At 35.5% G+C, this 22740-nt stretch overlaps 1 protein-coding gene across 3 annotated transcripts in view; it reads right to left on the bottom strand.

The window, feature by feature from the left end:
- CCDC175 (coiled-coil domain containing 175) overlaps positions 1-21828 on the bottom strand; it is a 36606-nt gene extending 14778 nt beyond the window's left edge. For all 3 annotated transcript variants that reach the window (XM_087952343.1, XM_087952342.1, XM_087952344.1), the window contains exons 1-12: positions 21755-21828; positions 17964-18049; positions 16939-17050; positions 15769-15904; positions 13858-14086; positions 13341-13463; positions 12362-12471; positions 10325-10406; positions 6569-6705; positions 4665-4775; positions 2335-2406; positions 187-322 (exon numbers count right to left, since the gene is read on the bottom strand). In XM_087952343.1, the coding sequence (XP_087808469.1) occupies positions 187-322; positions 2335-2406; positions 4665-4775; positions 6569-6705; positions 10325-10406; positions 12362-12471; positions 13341-13463; positions 13858-14086; positions 15769-15904; positions 16939-17050; positions 17964-18049; positions 21755-21827 (1407 nt within the window). In that variant the 5' untranslated portion in view covers position 21828. The remainder of the gene's footprint in view (positions 1-186; positions 323-2334; positions 2407-4664; positions 4776-6568; positions 6706-10324; positions 10407-12361; positions 12472-13340; positions 13464-13857; positions 14087-15768; positions 15905-16938; positions 17051-17963; positions 18050-21754) is intronic.
- Between the last annotated feature and the right edge of the window lie 912 nt (positions 21829-22740).

Raw genomic sequence — 22740 nt, 5'->3', positions numbered from 1 at the left:
TCACTCTGCACTGGATCCAAAATCAGTCCTGACCCTTCCCTGAAATCCTTTCTTCTGTGTTACACCAACGAGTGTGATTGTAACCTTTCATCCTATATATGAATGAAATGACTTCAAAATGCCACATCTGTAGAAAATCTATATTACAATGTGATTTTGGTGTTAGTACCCTAATAGGTATTATACCTCCTTTTTTAACTTGTTATAGGATTTTTTCATAGCCTCAAGTTTTTGTTTTGATTCGTTCAGAAATTTTTCATTGGCTTCCAGTAAATCTTGATATAGGGCTGTAATTTTGTCAAGTTCGATCTGCAACTGTTCTCTAGTAGCAAAGGAGAAAACACAATTCACAATCATTGAATAAATGAAAAGTGACCATCAAAGTTACAACAGCACTGAAAAAAGTGACTTATGACCGTTTTTCACACTTAACAACTTTTGTAGCATCGCCATGATCATGTGATCAAAATTCAGATGCTTGGCAACTGACTCACACTTATGACCGTTGCTGTGTCCCAAGGTCATGTGATCCCCTTCTGCAACCTTTTTACAAGTAAAATCAATGGGGGATGCAGATTCACTTAAGAACCATGTTAACTTATCAACTGCAGTTATTCACTTAACAACTGTGGCAAGAAGGGTCTTTAAATGGGGCAAAACTTAATGTCTCACTTAACAACAGAAATTTTGGGCTCAATTGTGGTTGTAAGTCAAGGATTATCTGTATTTTCACTGTACAAACTATGTGGTGTTTAACTGTGAAAAAAATAATTGTATGTCTATAACTAAATCTACACCTTCACTTCCATTCATCAACTATTCTACATGATCAGACCACTTTCACTCAGTTCTATGCACTCTACTTGCTTCTCTTAATTTTACAAGCTTTATCTTTATTTTATTTCATTCTCTTTATACTATACTCTTCGAATACTCCAAGTCACAATTTTAATATATCATGGTTGTCAACAGACAGGCCCACAATATTAGTCTCCACCATGTATTATGGCTTCAGTCAATCAAGACTTTCATTTTGAGTGAGATGAAGAAAGTTATAACCTTTGACATACCATGCCACATACAGCATTCCCTTATGATGGTGCATATCACTAAAGAATAGTTACACCCCAAACAGGCTCATGTTGCTGTAGGTAAGCCAGGATCTCTAGTTCAGGGGCTACCTTGCAAACCAATTTTGCCAAACTCAGATGTGTAAGCATTGTGCTGACACGGCTCAGAACACCAGGATTCCCCCCCATTGAAATATTGGAGATCAGTTTGTGTTTTCAATGAACGGTGTCTCTCATATTATTGTTTTGAATGAACTCAGTTTTGAACAAGCCATTTTTGAAGGGCACAATTAGAAATAAAAGAGGCTGAATTTACTTCAAGTTCTACTTGGTAGTTTATTATTTTTTAAAAATAGAAAGGTTATCTAGTGATCTTTATGATTGTTAGCTGCCCAAAGCTTTCAGAACAGACAGCATACAAATAAAGTATTTTTGAGGAAACATGGTACTTTCAAATAAATACTGTGTTCCTCCAAAATAAGACCTATCCTGAAAATAAGCCCTACCATGTTTTTGCACATGCATAATCCTTACATAAGCCCTATCCCCAAACTAAGCTCTACTGAGTTTGGGGGTAGGGGTTATATTATTTTAATGAGTAGCCGGCCCTCGCCCATTCTGTCTGGTTGCTTGTAGTGCCGCAGACTTGAGGCGAGGCGGATGGGTGGAGCTGTCCCATGTGCCCTGCATCGGCTTACCTCAGGTCGCCCGCAGCCAGGCCATCTATGCCCCCAACACCTGCCTTGCAACAGAGGCTCCACCCTCCCCATCCAGCAGGACCTTGTGTGGCCACCTGCCTGTCTTCTGCTTAGTTGGGTGAGCACAATAAAGCAGGAGGCTGAATGATGTATTGGAACCATGTATTGGTGCCAAGACAGGTATCGGGCTGTGAATGGCCTGGCTATGGGGGCCTCAAGGTAAGCAGCAGCTACATTGCCCTGGCAGTGGCACTAGCACACTGCAGAACCTCTTGCCCAGCCCTGAGCAAACAACAAGTGGGCCTCCCAGGTACTCTTAAAGTACATGGGAAAAACAAGACATCCCCAAAAACAAGACCTAGTACTTATTTTGGAGCCCCAAAGAAAATAAGACCGGGTCTTATTTTCGAGGAAACACAACTAACTAAATACATATTATACATATATAAATAGCATTTATTTGGCAATATCTGGGGTATTGCAAATGTATACATTTTTTTCATCGTACAGAGAATTGACCCCAATTTTGCTTGTCACTTCATAACAATTTTCACAGAATATTCTACCTTTTATCACTTTCTTTTTTCATTGTTGCTTCTAAAATTGCCAGTTCTCTTGCATAGTTCCTATGTGTAGAGCTGAAACAAGTATATTTTTTTCAGTTGTACTTAACATAGCATGATCAACAAAACATTGAAAATTAAAAAACCGATTAAATGAATAAATAAATAGAAATCAAACTAAGCCAAATCAATCCTCCTTAATAAATTAGGGATATGTATGTGTGTGTATGTATGTATGTATGCATGCATGCATGCATGCATGTATGTATGTATATATATATTTTAAGAAGCAATGTGTATCTCTCTTTTTGGGGTAAGTGACCTTATGCAAAAAAGGAACTTTAACACAGAATTTTAAATAATCAATATGCAATACTATGAAAAGTCCCTTTCATACTTTGTTGATAGAATTAAGTGGAAGAGTGAATTTAAAAAAATCCTTAAAGGATTCCCCAATTACTCATTATATAGCAATATTTTGAACACTCCTATTCCCCACATTTATGATTATGCAAATAAAGATGTACTTTAATTTTCCAATGCTTTTGTTATAATAAATCTTACAACTAACATAAAAAGATTTATATGTATTTTTTGTTTTACAGCATTTTATTTATTTTATTTATGTATCAAAATTAGGGACCACCACAGAGGTGGTGTTCAGCAGGTTCTGACCAGTTCTGGAGAACCAGTAGCGGAAATTTTGAGTAGCTTGGAGAACCAGCAAATACTGTCTCTGACTGGAGATTTTACAGCATCCTTCCCCTACCACACCCACCAAGCCACACCCACGGAACTGGTAGTAAAAAAAAATTGAATCCCACCACTGGACCACCTATCTTACTTAGAAAGTAACTCTTGTTTTATATGTTCTGGGGCAAAAAGGCCAATAAGGTTAATTTAATTATTAAAGATAATTGTATAATTTTAATAATTTTTTCAAACACTTTCAAGTTAAATGAGTGACTAAATGGGTACTACCATCAGAAGAAGTACATACTAATCTATTCAGTATTTAGAATGGTTCTCCTGGTAGAGAGAAACAGACATGTATGGGACCCAACTGGAAGGATATGTGACATAACAAAATGGGGATAATGAAAACTGGGGATAAAGTTAGGGGAACATGTTTGTGTATATGTGTGCATGTTTGTGTGTATGAACAAAGAAGACAGACTATGTCATTATGTTATAGCTGATCTAGCTCTCATTCTAATAGTAACAAAGAAAGCTAGATTCTCACAAAATGTTGTAGTTCAGGTTTAGGCAAAAAAAAAAAAAAGACTTAGGACACAAATCTTAGGAACTGGACATTTCGTTTATCTTTTTCCAATCAGCATGTTAAGGAAGTTCTCTTTGATCCTGAGAGACTGGGAAGGAGGAAGGGAAGGAACTCAGTTTATGTAAGAGGCAACCGAACCAGATATGGTGGTTATGAGAAGAATCTGAAAAATATTCAGACTAAACTGACTCACTATAAGTTTGTCTCAGAAGTTAAAGTTTTTTAAATTATGTTTTTAATCCCTGACTAGCATTGGATGCCTTTCACAATTCCGTATGGTTGTTGCTTCTTTGGTTTGCCAGGTACAGGGCTTAACAGATGCTTTTGATCTTTCTACCTCTTAAATATGTGAAAACAGAAAGTTGGAATTGAGGTACTTTTTTTCAAAAACAAAAACACAGAGTTAACCCTCACTTCCTAAGGAGGAAGAGACAATGGAATAATATTTAAGTCCTAGGTGTTAGTAAGAAAAGTGCTGAAGAGCTGCTGGAGAGACATATGAGCAATAGATAGCATTTTCATACTGTACATAGAAAGAGCTGTCTGCCTAATTTGTCAGCTGTCTGACTAAAGTGCTTCATGGTAAATGCAACTCTCCATTAACTGGTAGCAATTTCTTTTTCTTTCTTTTTCAACAAAAAATGGTTATCTCATTTTATCTGCAGCAATGTATAATGATGCAATATGTGCAGTATAATGCAGTGTTGTTTTACGTTTTTCAGACTTAAACCAACCAGCAAATTAAAAAATATATATTTTAAACAATGAATAATCAAATGTATATTTCCTGATTTCAAATGCAACAAGAATGTATATTTTATCTGGAACCCTTTGCACACAATCTTGTAAACTGAACATTTATTTCAATTCCATGAAACTAAATTATACTTTTGCCTGAACTTTCATCTAGTTTTATAACAACTTGGTTTGCAAATCTTTCTCCTTAGTTACAGTATATCAGTTCTTGTTACATTTCTGATTCGCAGAAACTTAAGAAATAGAAAATCACTTTTTAGCATGATATTTGTACATAAGAAATGCAATAACTTACTCATATATATCCTGCATTTCATCCAGCTCCTCCTGTGTATTTTTTGTTTCTATTACACGCTTTGCCATATAGTCAAGCTTTTCTGTGAGCCAATTGGATAACTTTTCAAATCTATTTGAAAAATGAGACTTAATTCAATATTTATAAAATAATTCTTTACATGTTTTCATTTTATTAAACAAATGACTAGCCAACCATGGAAAAATGTACTTTTCTAGGGTAGCTTTCCAATATATACATAAAGACTGAGATTAAGAAAAGAATTACTCCAATCAAAATATTTAAAATCTGAGAAAATAGAGGGTAATTTGTTCATACAATCAGGAAGAGATAATCACAAAATGACAAGAATACAGGATACAGAATGTCAAAAACATGATTTCCTACTATAATTATTCAGATAGCCTAGCATAGACTTCCAGGATCCCTTTTCCCAATTCATATAGAAGTTTTCAAGTAAACATTATTCCATGGAGGAAGGACTCAGATGAAATCATTTAGCAGTAGTACTACCAGTTCCTACTGTAGACAGTCACTGTTGTTCAGACACAACAACTCTGCCTTCAGAGCCATCCTTAACTAACAGTCAGATTAGCAATATTCAACAATTTGAAAACATCAACTTGGAATTATTAGCAGTTTTTTCCCCCTGGGAATCAATTTCCATGTTAAAACTATTTAAAAGGTAAAGATTGCCCATAATCACATGGGATAATCCATGTATCTTCTAGATTACTATATGAAAGTAGTTTGCCACTGCTTTCCTCCAGGATGTCCTTTGGCATCCCAACTTAGCTTACAGACCTGGGATTTCTTGATGGTATTCTGTCAAATACTAACCAGGCTTGATTCTTTTGGGGATCAGCCAACATTAGCAAGATGCTGTCACTAGTTGAATGCTAAGTATAGTTAGCAATAGCAACAGCACTTGCACTTATATACCGCTGCACAGTGCTTTACAGCATTCTCTAGGTGGTTCAATGTCAGCATATTTCTCCCAACAATCTGGATCCTCATTTCACCGACCTTGGTAGGATGGAAGGCTGAGTCAACTTTGAGCTGGTCAGCACTGAACTCCTGGCTGTTCTAACCAACTCCACACCGGCTCATGGAATTTATTTGTTTGTTTATTTATTTATATTTCCTATAATATAGCAATAGCAATAGCACTTAGACTTACATACAGCTTCACAGTGCTTTTTTACAGCGCTCTCTAAACAGTTTTCAGAGTCAGCCTATTGCCCCCAACAATCTGGGTCCTCATTTTACCAACCTTGGAAGGAAGGAAGGCTGATCAACTTTGAGCCAGTGAGACCCGAACTGCCAAACTGCAGGCAGCCAGTGATCAGCAGAAGTAGCCTGCAGTACTGCATTCTAACCATTGCACCACTGCGGCTCTTATATATTTTTATATTTCCTATTTTTTAACCATCTATCTCCTTCAGAGAGGAGCTCTGGGTGGTGTAAAATATAATCAATAAAATTAACATTAAAATTATAATTAATTTAAGATTAAAATATTTTAAAATTATAAAAATATAAAAATAACATTATAATTATAGGAGATATATTTCCTAACAGAAAACAGGAGTACTTGCTTAGGTTAAATTACTGACACACCTAATATAAGGCATAGAATGGCTACCCTTGGATAATTTGAACAAAGTATTTTTTTTCCTTGAACAAGATGGATATATGAATTATGGTAAAATAATTATGCTAAAATAATTTTGACAACTTCAGACATACAGATTTTAAATAAAAATAACACTCCTTGTACGTGGCGAGATCCTATTTAGGTTATTATGCAGTTCAGACATGGGCTGTTTACTCGAAAGCACCTAACAATTTTATTATAATTTTAAGTACTATGGAATTAAAAACAAGTTGAAGCATTAACGTACTCTGCTGCTAGCTTGTCTCTTTCAGAACAAAAATGTTCTTCTTCACTTGTTAATATTTGGTATTGCATATTAAGAGTATCATTTTCCTCCTTGACTTTTTGATAGACTTCCTGAAGTTCTTGCAGTTTCCGGTCAATCTACAAAAAATCCCAGAATGATTTATTTAACTAAAAGCTTAATGGTTCTAAAAACATTCACATTCCCATGCCTTCCAAAAGATTATAAGGTATTATTAAAGCAGGTCTTACCCCCTGAAAAATATCTTTGTCAATAAACCATTTAAGTTTTAAATTAATCCACTTTTATATTTGAAAAAAATAAATATGAACACATTAAATATATTTTACAAATGTATCTGCATCTGTTGTAACATAGATGATTAAAAGGGAGCAAAACTCCCCACAGCCTCAACCTATGATGTAAATGGGCGTTGGTTCTTACCTGACACGCCATTTCTCTTCGAGCTGCGAGGATCATCCAGAGAGTGGGACTAGGTAAGAGTGATTTAACACCCATTATGGGAGGACTAGAACTCACAGTCTCCTGTTTCTAATTCAGCAACATCAAGCTTTCTCTATCAGTCAATCAATAATTCAATCAATCAAATATATAAACAATTTTAACTCAACATCACAGCCACACTTCACAATGTTTTACAAATGTTTTAATTTAGAAATAGATTTTTAAACTTAGGAATTTTTAAAAAATGTTTTTTATGATTTTCAATTGAAAGCTTTACATTTATAAGGTTGTCCAATTTCTTTGATGACTCTTAAGTGGCACACATTTTCATATGTTAGATGTAATATTACCTGTTTTCCTAATTTTACTGTTTTGGACAGTTGTATACTGAAGAAATCAGCCAATAAAAAAACAGTGTTTTTTTATTGGAACAGTGTTCCAATATTTAAGGGGCTGCCACAAAGGAAAGGGGAACAGCCTGTTCTCCAAAGCACATGAAGACAGAACAAGAAGCAATGGATGGAAACTAATCAAGGAGAGAACCAACCTAGAATTTTCCTGGGAGAATAATTAATTAATAAAACAGCTTATCTCCAAAAATTGTGGGTGCTCCAACAATGGAAGTTTTTAATAAGAGATTGGGCAATCATTTGTTTGAAATGGTATAGGATCTCCTGCTTGAGTAAGGAATTGGACTATAAGCCCTCCATGATCCCTTCTAACTCTGCTATTCTATTAAACTTATGAATTACAAAGAACGTAGCATTAAATTTAAAAGGTAAAAACACTATCAAGTTTTAAACTAAGAATACACATACATTAGGAACCAAAGTCAACACAGTATAAATGACTGAAATTATACGCTATTATAAACCAAATTAATACCAAGAATCTATTTTAATTGGAATATCCCGTGAAGTTAAAATATAGATTCCTTACATAGAAAAAAAAAACCTAAATTTGGATGAGGTACAAATCCATGTATTAAGTCATAATACAGGATAGTTTCCAGTTAAAATTGAATTCTATATCAGTTTTATTTTTAAATTATGTAATTATTCTGGACATCAAAGAATTTGTTTAGCCATCTTTCTAAGGGAGGAATCAAATAGCCTATCCAATAAGAAGCATATCATGTCACAGTTAATATATATAAAACTAATTTAGTAGACTTTGAAGGGTTTAATAAAATTTAGTTTAATAAAATAAAAATAAAAATTGGTTTAATAAAATTCAGTAAAATATGTTAGTTGAAATGAGAATTCAATTTTAAAATCTGTTTCATTCTAATATGTTGAATAATTGTGAGCATGACGTTGTTAGCAGATAGTTTCATCGTTAGTTTCATTACTGTCATTTTATTTGACATAGTTTGACTATCAATGTTAGTAAAGCCACTAAAAATAAATATCTCATTATGTAGTTGATACAGGAGTGAATGTATCAATATACTTTAAATGATTCCATAAGAAAGCTGCCTAGTTTTGATGCTTTACAATTATTCATATCAAAATCACTTTTTTCATCTTATCCATGGTTAAAGTAATATTGTTACTGATTTTTTAGTTCTTTTTTATACTTTTGTTTTTATAAAGAGATAATTAAAAACAAAAAGATCAACTTATGGTATAAATTCATCTTGTTTGGTTTATTTTAAGTTGGCTGCATTCCGTGAATGAAAATAGAGTAATGGCATTGAAAAGAGCAAAAAAAATATCGACTTTCATGGAAAAAATAATAATTTGATTATAGAATTAATTTTCTTGGCTGAAATCAGTTACTTTTTTGCTTTTTTGAAGGGTATTGAGAATTAATCTCACTACAAAACAACAAAATAGCAATTCAGCAATAGCAATGTAGCAAAGCATCTAATGCAAAAGAGTCAAACTGATTGAGCAAGGTTTAGGATTAGGGTTTGGAGCATATTTCAAATTTTAGGGTTAGTTATGGGCACTCTTTCAAACGATGGGTAGGCAATCACAAAAGAAAATGTAAACGGAGTTGTTCTTTATCACTAATCAAAACAAAGCTTTATGTTGTTGTTTTAACATGTTTTTTTTATTTTCTAAAAGTGTACCTCGTGTATATAAGGGTCAAAGTTTAGCTAAGGTTAAGATTTAGATTAAGTGTAAGTGTTCTGACCCAGGCTTCGTAAAGTAAACCGTAATTATTCACAAACTTGTTTTAAAACCAAAACCTATTTTATTGCAACGCTGGGAATTGTTTTCATTCCTAGCTGGAATTAATCTCAAACAATCCCCCAAGATATGCACACACCTTTCAGTTCTGTGAAGTGTTGCCAAAAACAGAAGTATCAAATTAACTAGAAAAGAAACCAACTGAAGTACAAGAAAAACCAACCAAACTGCAAAGAGCTTCAAGGATGACTTGGAACCAATGAAACTACTTTGCTTCCTGGAAAGGTTTTGTCATCTTTGCCTGTCCTTTATACCTTATGGGAGGGACAATCACCTCCCAGCCTTACTCCCGAGTTGCCCCCTTTGTTTCAGCTGCTCTCGCCTTCTAGTAGCTGCTCTCGCCTTCTAGTAGCTCTGCGCACACGTGCACTGGGAACAGGCTCCCCGGGTCCTCTGCCTCACTGCTGCCAGACCCCAAAGGCTCTGAAAGCAGCACCCCACTTCCAGATGGTCCTGGCCCCATCTCTTCATCGGACACAGGACCCTCGTCCAAGTCCTCTCCAGACTCCCTGACTGGTCCCCGTTCTTCCCCACTGTCTGATTCCGCTGCCGTCTGCACCGGCTACCGGCGAACCACAACAGTAAGAAAATGAAATCAGGCAAAGGGGGACTTAACATCTATTTAATTTCACCAAATATTATTCTTAAATTAATTTAGTTCTACTCAGGTAAATGAAATTAGGATCAATTAATAGGTTAGCAGCAATAGTGTGGTATTATTTCCCCATCGATTTTTCTAAACATCTTTAAGTTTTTTTAGTTGCAGAAACCATGTCAATGATTTGACTATATTTCAAGAATGAAATCAGAAGATAATGTTAAGAAATATGCATACTGTATACAATAGTGGAATTGATATTGAAGAAACTTCAATTACGCATGATTCCTAAGTTTCTGTCAGCAACCAGAGTTACGTGCACATAGTTACCTATAAAAGAACTGCCTATACTGCTCACTTCAATGAAAGGATGGGGCAGAACTACCCTGGCCTCTTCCCACTAAATAGTTAATCGGTACAAAAATGGGCTGAGGGTCATGACAAGTATTCTTTATTTCCATTATTTCTAAACTCAGTAGCACGATCTGTTCTTTTTACCTCCGCTAGCTGCTGTAGCAAATTTTCTTTTTCTTCATCGAAGTCTGTATCTAATGAAACTAGACTGTCCTGAAGACAAAGCCTGAAAAACAATAATCAAATCAAAGCACCATGTTCTTATACAGAAAGAAGCCATCAAGCACAGTTTATCTTGTGTCAGTTTACATACTTCACACAAGCATTTTTCTTTTTTTAGAAAAACCAAGTTGTATAAAAATGCCAACAGAGAGATTCTGTATAATTTTTTTACAGAGAACCACTGCCTAAAAATACAAGAACTCACACCATTTGCTTTTGATGCTATATATTCCTATATGGAACACAATAATGGGTTTTCTTAATGCTAAAGATGATCCAAATCTTGTTGCAAGATGTAATTACAGGAATTTTAGAAAAAAAATAGACAAATTCACTGTGGATAAATCCATCAGTGATAGTCAGTTATGATGGCAGGATACTCAAGAAACAAAGGCATCAGCTTCTGAATACCTGCTGCTGGGAAAATGAGGGAAATATATTGGCCCCATATCCTGTTTGTATGCTTCTCACAGCATTACTGTACAAATTCATAAAAATATAAATCTAACAACACGTTGACTGCAAGCAAATCCTTTGGCTTCTGGAAAAAAAACAGGGCCAAAACACAAGATATAAATTAACAAGCCCCTTTACATCTTTTGCAGCCTAAAGTCACAAAGGGAAATATGCAACACCTACAAATTAAATAAACTAATATGGTATTAGGGAAACACTGGACATTACATTCACACTGGATTTGCCATTAATCAGAAGTACCTTGAAGGCTTTAAAAAAAAAACCAGAAAATTTAACATTTAAACCATTGCATTCTACTTCATGCTCAGCACAGAAATCCAAATTAATTAATTGATTAACCACTCTGGTGATATGATAATCTCTGAAGCAAATAAAAGTATTAGCATCTCTTCCTACCAGTCATCTCTTATCAAAGCCTCATATATCCAGTACTTTACATCTTTCTTCATAGGACTCACAATTCTAACCTGCTAATCATGCTCATGATTATTCTTTAAACATGTTCCAAATTCTCTGAACACTGTAAGTGTGGTGCCCAAACTAAATATATAACTTGAAATGGGATCTGACCAAAGATGAATGAAAGGGATCGATTACTTCCCATTAGTTGAAAATTATACATGGTGCTGTCTAACATTTGCCTTTCTTGCACCCATATTTTTCTGCTGGTTAATACTGTATTTATTTTGCAATCAACTATTATTCCAAGATCTTTTCCATAAGTACCATTACTGATTTTTCTTTCCTAGGTAAATAACTTTGTACTCATCACTGGGGAAGCTGACAGGCGATAGATGTATATTAGATAACTTTCCACAATCAATCAAAGGTAAAGTGCACATGTGTTTAGGTTCATTGTATTCATTTTGATGTTAATCATTACATGTTAATATGTTGCATGTGAATAAGAAAATTCAACTGTATGGAAGGAGAATGTATACTGCCATCTCCTGTTTAAAAGGATTAAGTAAGAAAATGTTAAAAAGCTTTTTCACCAACACGTTTTGCACATTGTACTAAATCATGATTTGTCTTAAAATCTGGTTTGTTGAGCAAATTATTGCACCCCAGTTCATATATGTCATGCTTCATAAAACACAACTTCTGAGTCAACATTTTTCAAATTAAGCTTATAACTTAATTTGAATGTAAATCATATTCTAATTACTATTTGCTATAGTATTTTATATCTTTTAGTGTCCAGTCAGAACTGGATAACCTGAAGGAAGAGATGGGATTCTACCGGTTTGGTAAGAAGAAGAAGAAGCCACGCCTACCCAGTCACATGACCATGCCCACCTAGCCACGCCCACAGAACTGGTTGTTAAAAAATTTGAATCTCACCCCTGCCTGAAGGCTTGCTTTCTACTACTACTACTACTACTACTACTACTACTACTACTACACACACACACACACACACACCCCAAAGAGATAAAAAAACTCAAGTGCAATTGCAACAGAAAAGTATATCTTGTTTACCTTTTTTTAATAAGCTCCTCTTTCTCAGCCTTTTTCCTCTCATACTCTTGTATTAGATCTTTGATGGTTTTTAATATTTCTTCTAACTCCTTTTTCAAATAAGTAACAACCTATGAAAAATACAAATAAGACAATAGTATAAATGGTAACTATATAAAAAGCTAATTTTATACTGATACAGGTAATTAGTAAAAGTTCATATTGCTCCTATTAAAGTAATTAAAACACTGAAATAGAGAGAGTCCTATAATTCAGATGGACAGTCGGGACCAGAGTTTCCATTGCTAAACAATGTAGTTATAAAGTACTGTATATCTTCCTGTGACTGCATCAATTAGCAACAGTAATTGTGGCAGTCCCAGTTGCTGTCATAATCCCAGGACTGTGTGGGTTATGTAATGGGATGGGGAAGGGGATTTCCAGGCAAGCAGCTGGCAGGTACATGGGTGCCACAGGAAGTTGTCAGGGTCAGTTACTATGGAGTTCGGGTGCTGTGGAGTACCTACCGCAAGGACATGCTACAGATCACATATGAGTACATGGGTCCTCCAGGACGTGCCAGAAGCAGGTGAAAAAGTGGTAGGACTGACTTATGATTTCCTGACAATTTCCCCATTGACTATGCTTGTCAGAAGGTGGCAGGGAATGTGGGGAATCACAATCGCATGACCAAGGATTACTGAGGGCCGGATTTTTAATTGGTGAACTGGTTTAACTGATCTGTTTTTTTGAGAAGTGTTTTATGGTTGTTGTTTCTTACTTTTGATCACTGTCTATTGTTCCTTTGATAGACAGGTAGCCTTACAAATTTAATAAATACGTAAATAAAATGTTCAATATTTAACCCCCTAATGCATTGAGATGCAGTCTACCTAAGACTGTACTTATATAGTCTCAATTAATTTTATACCGGAAAAATATAATGCTCAGTGGATATAACTTTGAAATGGCACATTACCAAAGGCACAATTCAACGTACCTGATTATAATATGAAACTTTCTTCTGTAAACGACATAGTATTTTAAGCAACTCTTCAAATTCTTTCTTCTTTTCCTCAGCCTCATTTTTTCTCATCTGAAGTTTTTTCTGAAGTTCTTCAATCTACAGTAAAAACCAACTTTAATATAGCTAAAATTGTTACTTGTACATTATTTAGCACTTTCTATGGATCCCTCCAGCATTGTTGGAGAGATATTAAAACGGGTAAGAATTGTTTCACAAATGTTGGGATTTATGTTCATGGATATATTTTAGCAAATTATATAGTGGCAGCCTAGATTTAAGATCCCAAAATTATAATGAGCAGAAATGTTTTACATTCACCTGATTGATGTTTTTCATGTATAAGGCTTCAAACTCAATTCCAGTGTACTACACTTTATGAGCAGTTTAATTTTAAACCATGGAGGACTTTTCGGAAAACCCTCTGGATGGATGTCCTCAAGACTGATGCTTTCATTAATGCAGTGCTAAGGTTCAATTCATAAAACTGTACCTGTCGCCCTAACGATGCTTTCTTTTCTTTAAATTGAAGGGCTTCTGCAGCCATTACTTGCTTTAGATCTTCAATGGCAATCTCTTCCATGGCCGTTTCATCTTCCTCTTTTTTTGTCATATTACGAAGTTCATTTATTTTAATGTTCATGGAATGCTTTGCAGCCATTTGTTGGTTTACTAATTGGACAATTTCATTATATTTCTCCCATGTTTGATCTTGCTCTTTACTGCCAAAAGAAAATTGTGAAGAAAGCTTAAAAATGACAGTAAACAACATAAGCCAACATTCATTCATTCATTCATTCATCTATCCATTCATCAACTCATCCATCCATCCATCTATTCATGCAATTAACTAACCAGTTATTTATTTATTTATTTAGTTGGTTAGTTAGTTAGTTAGTAAGTATGCCAGCCATTACCAAAGACTCTGGATAGCTAACAATCAAGATGAGCACAAAATAAAAAACTACCCCCTTAAAAATGATAAAGTTGCCCATAATATAAACAAAATTGTTATCATCAAAATATAAAACTTAGTATATAAACAAAATTGGCAGTATCAAAATAATGTACAGAAAACATATAAATTTAAGTGCCCTTCAGTTTCAACTTTCATTTACAACGTGCCCTTCTGGTAAGCTAGACAGAATAACCAAGGCTCAATTACTCTTCTGAACTCAGTAGGGAAAGAGAAGATCAGACATAATTTCAAAATATGGGGGGTGGGAGGGAAGTAACAATCCTAGACAGTACTGACTTTATTTGATCTGATTTAATGGTCAAATTAATTTGGCGAAAGCACATCCTTGGATAATCTGGTCCAGAACCATGTAAGGCCATCAAGGTGACAACAAGGATCTGGAAGCCAAATGGTAACCAATAATAATAATAATCCCAAAGCAGTGGATTCATCTTATTATACTGAACTGGGATACTCACTATTGTTCGACTATCACACTTTGTACCAGTTGTACCTTCCAAATGCTTTCTAAGAACAGCCCCGTGTGGAACACATTATAAAAACCCAAGTAAGAGATGTTTAAGACCTGACTGACTACAAATCTCCCTGGCTACAAGTACTACCTATTGATTGAATAGGAGCTGTGAATCCAGGATCTGCCAAGTGCAAACCAACTCTGAACATAGGAATACCAATCATTCATAGTCAAAGATAATATTTCTTGGAATCATAAACTCAAAGTCACTTTTCTTGCAGGGATTCATTTCAAGTCTGTTCTTTCTCATCCAGACCCTAAAAAGCCTCAGAGTATTGGTTCAGCTTTCTATTGAATCACCTCTGTGGTCAAGGGCTGATATATATATATATAGGTTAGGGTTAGAGTTAGGGCCTCTGGAAGGAGTAACACCACTACAAAACAGCGCCCAGTACTCCAGTCTTGCCAAGGCACTCCAGAAGGATACCATGGTAAATGGTACTAAAAACTATTGAGAAATTGAGGACTTGAAGGTTGCAGGCACCCCTCTGATCCTGGTCTCTCTAAAGGTCATCAACAAGTGTGACCAATGTAGTTTCTAGGCTACCTGCTATCTTGAAAGTTGAAACCCATTGCCAAGGGCCGATAACATTGTTACATCTCTATACTATGCTATGCAAAGAGGAAACACCACAAATATTAAAAATAATTTTTTCCCAACAGTGGATTGCACATACTTCCTTATAAAATTTAGCAGGAATAAGATAGAAATTATGTTACTGTTTCTCAAATGCACATATTTCATAAACACTGAAACTAATTGTTGAAGCTTTCAGTTAGATGTTCCATGCTTTTTAAAAATTTTGTACAAGTTATTTTAGGTAAGTAAAATAATAGTAGAGAGTACATGGACCTTAGGGTAAGGAATTGAATATTACAATTGCTCATTTTTACAAGCAAATAGTGCCTACCACAGTGTTTCATTTTGTTCTTCAAAGAGCATTTGCTTTGTGTACACCTCTTCTACTGCAGCAATAGTTTCATTCATAGAAGCTTCTACTTCTCTTAACTTGTTAAGATGAAATCGATGGGCAGCAGCCACAAGTTCTAAAATAAGGAATTTTAAAACAGAAAGACAGAAATAAATAAATTATTAAATCCATTTTTAATGTTTCTATAAATTACCAGATCTCTGTGGTAACTTGAAGTGCCGAATGAATCATCTAGAAATTATAGAAGTCACAGGGAAACAAGGCCCCGATAAAACACTGACTCTAAAGGCTAGCCACACTGAAGTGGTAGTTGGACTTAGTCTTCATTCTGTCTAGATATTCCAGTTATACTGCATAGATCTGTTTCCACAGAAACAAGTCCTTGAAAATACTGATGTCTTGAAAGCTGGAATATCAAAAAAAAACAAAAAACCTCTTTTATTATTTGCCATATAATATTGATGATCTATTAACTCCACATATGGAGCTTCAAATATATGCAATGTTTCATGTTCCATGAATTTCCTGATCTTCTTTTAAAGCAGTTATTTTTCCATATTCACCTTCACTTATTCTAATACCTCTTCAGCCGAAGATTCAAGCAAACAAGAAAAGGATCCGTAGTATATTCCTATACTTCCAATACTTGGAAAATCTTGGTAATATTTAAATGCATTAGGGCCAAACAACCTAATTCACTCTTGGCTCTCCATCACAAACTTTATCTGGTCTTCTATAGGATTCATCCTTTCAGATCATTAATAAGAGTTTAAAAGAAGTTGCTGTCTTGAACAGTAGGTTATTAAAACTTAATCCTTTTTATCAGATCAGTTTGGAGATGTGTTAGTGGGGATCTGGGATTAAGCAGTATGTAAACAGCAGGTATGTATTGATTTCACATTTTTTTCTAAATCAGGTATAAATAATAAAACTATTTATATAATGTTTCTTAGTTTCCTCTTTTAATACTTAAAAATTATAGCTCAATTTCTATGATCCAAATCCAAATATTAATCAAAATAAGTTATATAAAGCTGTCTGTCAACCTGCATAGTTCTTAAAATAAATTATTATAATTAGCAAATTAATCATAAGTTGCATTCTCCAATGCATTTTACTTTAAGATAAAATGGATGATCTTAAAAATACCTTCAAATTCTTTCATAACAATTGCTGGGAAATTCTTGACTCTGATACGGAGATTACAGTTTTTTATGGTCTCTTCTTCCAACAATTCAATTGTATCTTTTCTCTCCTTTTCCTAAAAATTGACAGATATATGACAAAGGAAAAAAATCTGATGGCTGTATCTTTCCTAAACTCTGTAGGTACAGACTTTTTTTTGTAGTGATAAAGTTAATATAAAAGAATTATTGCTTAGATCTCTAATAAATTTCAGTAAATGGGGCAAGGCAATTTGAAGTTACAGTGGACTTCTCCAGAACTATTTGACCCAGTTTTGAAATTCCAATGGCTGCCCCTCCACAAGGTGACATTATCGCATTTTGGGCACTTGGCAACTGGCCCACACTTATATCCTAGTTATATTTACTATGGTTTTTGGCTTTTTTCTCCCAAAACTGGCATTTATTTCCAGTTTCCATTAAAAAAAAAGCCCATTGGCTTAAATGCATGTATTTAACGACCACTTAATGACCACAGCATTTGCTTAATGACTGCCCCATAAAAGGCCATAAAATTAGGTTAGGTCACATGGTGACCCGCTTAATGACTACCATGAGTTATGACCGTATTTCTGGGCTCAATTATGGTCAAAAGTCGAGAACTACCTGTATTCTTTCCTCCCCTCTCCCCCTCCAGACTGTGGGAGATCTGGCATGACTAAATATTGTCAGCAAGTTTAATAGAATACTAAGATTTTGAAATCAGATTTGAATCCAGCACTGCCTGGAAAAGCAAGTTGAACAGAGGGCATGGGAGAGAAGATGAGTTATAAGGTACATTGTGTGCAAGGTTTTTTTTAAAAAAAGCTCACCATTATCCTAGCAGAGATCTTTTTACAGCAACACTGAACTCTAATAAGAGTACATCCAGGACACAAATATTTATCCATAGATTCATTGCAAGACTATTTAGTCTGACTCAAATTTTGTAAGCACAACACATGTACTTTTTAAATATCTAGAGAATACTTTTTTAGATTTTGATATTACCAATTTTTTAATGGCTTTGACAGCATCTTCAAGGTGCTGTACAGTTTCTTTGTTGAATAGTAGTCTTTCATTCTGAAGCTGTTTTTCTAAATAAAAAGGAAGAACAAAGAAACCTGACTTGAAAATACTTTTCAGTTTTCAATCACATTAAGTAAAATAATGCTTTGCAACTTGGAAGTTAACTTCACAGTTATTAGTTTGACATTTTAGTTGCAGAATGAATTCTGGGAGTTCTCAGCCAAATAATCATTGATGGGACCTATTGTGTAAGGACAGAAGATACTAAGCCAGCACATTCAAAAGGGGGTGGGGCAAGTAGTTTAATATGCTGCAATTTCCCCAAGTAGTGCTATATGTATGTTAAATAATATTGTCAAGATTTAGCCATTCAAATAGAACTTGAGAGGTTTTGATAAATTGACAAGAAAATCAAGGAATTCTGAATATGTAATACTGAAGAATTTCAGTGATTCAAGAACTAGTCCTATTTATAGATACAAGTTCCTAATCTTCTTTCTTCCCTAACTATGTAGCAAACTACACCACCACCACTACCCCTTTGAATAAACTTCTCACACTGTTTTTACTGACATTTTGAGAAACCATGAAATACAACTCTCGCACGTGGGAGAGAGAGCTGAGTCATGCAGCGCCTGACATTGGTATGGCCAAGGACTTAAGAGACTTCCCCTTGAAGTATCCAATGTATTTCTGATTCAGGTAGTGCTCTTGCAAATCGTTCAGAAGGATGCCTTGGTCAGTTGTATAGAATGTTGCTGAGAGGGAACTGAAAGGACCAGGACCACATTCTCTCCACTGAGTTTCTGAAGAAAATCAGCCACAAAACTGACCACTGCAGTTTCAGTTCATATCTGGTCCTGAACCCCATCTACCAGGTATCCATGTACTCTATTTCTTCTAGGATCATCTGCAGCCCAAGTTTAGACTCTTTTTCCAAAACTTTCTATAAAAAAAGAAAGGTGGAGACTTATTCAATTTGTTTATTACTTTTGGATTAAGAGGGAGGAATATCAGTATTATTGTCAAGACAGCATGCACCACTCCCTCTTTCAAAGAGACACGGATTGTCTTTTGAACCCAGAAGCTCACTTCCACTTTTTACTGCTTGAAAAAATGAAGTAGCCATAGTCATGCAGCCTGTCTACAATATTAGAAGTCTACAAGCTGAGAAAATCCCAGATCACTACTCAAGGTCTTGATCAAATTATCTTTAGTGGTTCTGCCAAAGGAAAGTCAAGAGCTGAACTAATATGACCAATTTGTTTCAGATAAAGGTAAAGGTTTCCCTGTATAGTTGTGTCTGACTCTAGGGAACAGTGCTCATCTCAGTGCTCATCCCTCAGTAAGGGAGCCAACATTGTTCAAAGACATTATCCATGGTCATGTAGTCAGAATGGCTATACGCCAAAAGTAACTTGTACTCGCATTTTGTAATCTACTCGCATTTACATGTTTTGAACTGCTAGATGAGCTATTTGTTTAAACAAGTTTGCAATTTATTTAACAAAATGCAAACAATTCCTCTCAGAAAGTTCACCTTTATTGGGTCATTGGATGGTACTCTGCTCACAAGGGCAGAGAAATGCTGATGCTTCACTGCACATTACCCTAGCATGGTTTTCTAACATATGAAAACCTATGGTTGGCTATGTTTCCTATTTTTCTTTTCCATTACTCTAAGTATTGTTTCTGCTCCTTCAGCTCCCCTAATTTCTTTGTAAACGAGCAAGTACCACACAACCTGAGAGCAAAGAATGGTCATCTAGGACCAATCCTTGTTACTCTCTGGAATTTAGAATTCAGAGAGTATTGAATTCTGGCATTCAGCAAAATCTGAATTCCCAAAATAGACTTGGGATGTTGCCAAACTCCCTACCACATTGCTAAGAAAATATTTAAAAACTTGCTAGAATGGACTGATAAGATATCTGAGGTGAGTCAACGTAATTGTTGTGCCCCCACCCATTGACATCAGTTTTAGTATTGAAAATGTTGACCAGGAAATCATTAGACTGTGACAAAAGACTGATTTAATGTCTTCCACTTCTCCATGTACACGTTTTTATATGTCTTCAATCCCCAGATGCACATGATGTAATCTCTCTCTTCTCTGAGAGTTTAGGGGAAGGTAGATTGTATATACATTTCTGATAGCTTCTACGCACCCTTTCTTGCGAACCACTGAGTAGTTTTAAATAGTTCCTAAAGCTCATGCACTGTATATATTCATTTAAGTGTCAAGATCTTTGAGTTCAATTCTAAGTAGAAGGTCTGAAGTCCACAGAATAACAGTTGCCTGTCCATGTATGATAGTTCTCAATAAGGATGAAACTATGGTGCAATGCATGAAAAATAGAGAAAGTGACACATAGCCTGCTATAGAGGCAAAATTTTGAGAGAATATAATTCTTTATTGGAATAAAATTCTTTATTGGCCAAGTGTGATTGGACACACAAGGAATTTGTCTTGGTGCAAATGCTCTCAGTGTACATAAAAGAAAAGATACATTCGTCAAGAATCATAAGGTACAATTTGTTTTGAAAGGTTTCCCCATATGCAGCAATTAAAATAATATCAGAATAAAGATAACTTCAAAGACAAAACAAAATAGTTTTCAAACGCAAGTTCTCAGTACAAGAGATTATGAACTAGATGAGAAAATAATATTTAAGTGCAAAATGCCAGGAAGCATAATAAGAACACTAGGTTACAACTGGCCATGCTTGTGAAATTTAATGCTTAAGTCACATTACAATTAATTAACAATAATGCACTTCGTCTGGTCAGATAAAATGTAAACTGGTGAAATATGTATTGGGATACATGTATGTCAGCAACCAAGTGAAAATTTTAATTCATAATGAATAATAACTGCAAATCTGCATGTTTAATATTTCCTGATGTCTAAATAAGTAAGAACAAGCAACATCTGAAATATTATAAAGACTTGATTTATGTCTCTCCATGTGACAATATATTCATCAAGTATACCATATATGGTTGGCGGATGAAGACCTGGGTTCAGCAGAGAAAGGCATAGGATAAAGACAATGAGAAGGAAAGGAATGAGACTCTATGCTACAATGTTAAAATTCCATACATCTTTTTGAAAAATAAATTCACAATTTGCAGGGTTTTTTTTTACTACAAATTATCTCAGTATATTTTCTCACCCAACATTGGAAAGGCCCTGCAATGAAGAATACCTCGTGTTTCCATATAAAATGCCCATTCCTCAATCTTTGCCTCTCCACAGTATAAAATTCCCAAAATTTGGATCCCTCCCATGTTGCCAAGTTCATTGGCTCAGATGATGTAGACCCAAGCCCCTATTTCTAAAGAGATTAAGGGGGGGGGGGCAAGATGAATTAATGGAAGATAAATCTAAGAATTGGATATATAACTTGTGTGGAGGGTGCCATCCCCTCACCAAGGCTATAACTGAATCTAGGTTTAATCCTTGCGGGGGAAGCAGTAGTGACAACATAAGATGCCTTATTGCTGTGCGTTTATATTTCACAGGAGAGAAGAGAGAAAAATATCCTCTCAATATTAAGACATGCTGAAAAGGTGAACTGGCAAATCATTCCCTTCTCCCAAGTCCGAGGAAGCAGCGATTCTTTCTCCCTTCCCCGCGGGAGCGCCACCAGCTCTCTTCCCACGTTGGGGTCCCTCTCACTCGCACTTTCAAGATGGCCACGCGCAAGCTTTCAAACACGGGAGCCTCACAGCTCTGCCTAAGCAACCGCGGAGGAAGGAAAGCGCTCACCCACGCCTTGCAGATGCTTCAGTGCCGCCGCCGCAGACTCGGAACAGCGGGACGAGTGAGAAGGAGGCGCCATCACCCCACCTCCACACTCCGAGCTAGACCGCGCGGGCGGTTACTATGACAACCGGAGCCGGCTGGCCTTGCGCGTGCCTCGCAAGACCCGTCTGTTGTTGCTGTTCCAAAGCAGCCGAGGAAAAATGATAGGGGCGGATTTAAAAAATGCTCTGTCTTTTATTTATTTATTTATTCCCCTCCTTTCATTTGGAACCGAAAAACTGCAATACACTTGGGGATGGGGGTAGGGGGCGGTGGGGAGAAGGTGGGGTTGTTTTTTTTTCAACACTGGGGAGGGTCTTTTAATAAATATGAAAGAATCCTGGAATTCTTATGAGTCAGTAAGCACCCAGTTATAAGCGTGTTTTCCTTTCTTGCGTTTAAATAATTATATCAGGGTTTACTTAAAGAATAATATACAACCAAAGGCATTTTTGTTTCCAGATAGTTGCTGAAATTGTAGTCGTTTATGTGATTTTTCTGTGTCTACAGTTAGAGCTATAAAATGATAAAATGGGCATTGCACAGAACTATGAATGCATTTTAGCTGATGCTTTTTAGAAATGCAACAAAATCCGTTATACTTGGCATAACATCTTTTTTTTTTTTTAATGAAAGTTACTTTAGTGGTTCACCTAGGCATTTGAGAATTTAAGAAATTTATTCAAGAGGGGCTCTTGAAGATAAATGAACATGATCAACAGGATCTTTAGGTAGAGTGCCTAAAGTCACACACATAATATATATAAATTATTAAAAGTAAAATAGCTAAAACTACCTCACGGGCCAAAAGCTTGCTGAAATGACACAGGTTTGGCTAGTTTATAGAATGTCAGTAGGGTATATTTCGGTACCTCTAAGGGAGAGAAAGAATGGTGCTGGTGCTGAAATGGCCTATAACCATCCTGGTGGTGGGGGTAGCAAAAAGATGA

The sequence above is a fragment of the Notechis scutatus genome, chromosome 1 (genome assembly GCF_049901735.1).
Source record: "Notechis scutatus isolate UNSWTSFEM ecotype Mainland chromosome 1, rNotScu1.2, whole genome shotgun sequence".
NCBI lineage: Eukaryota > Metazoa > Chordata > Lepidosauria > Squamata > Elapidae > Notechis > Notechis scutatus.
This window is presented reverse-complemented; position numbering and strand designations above follow the sequence as displayed.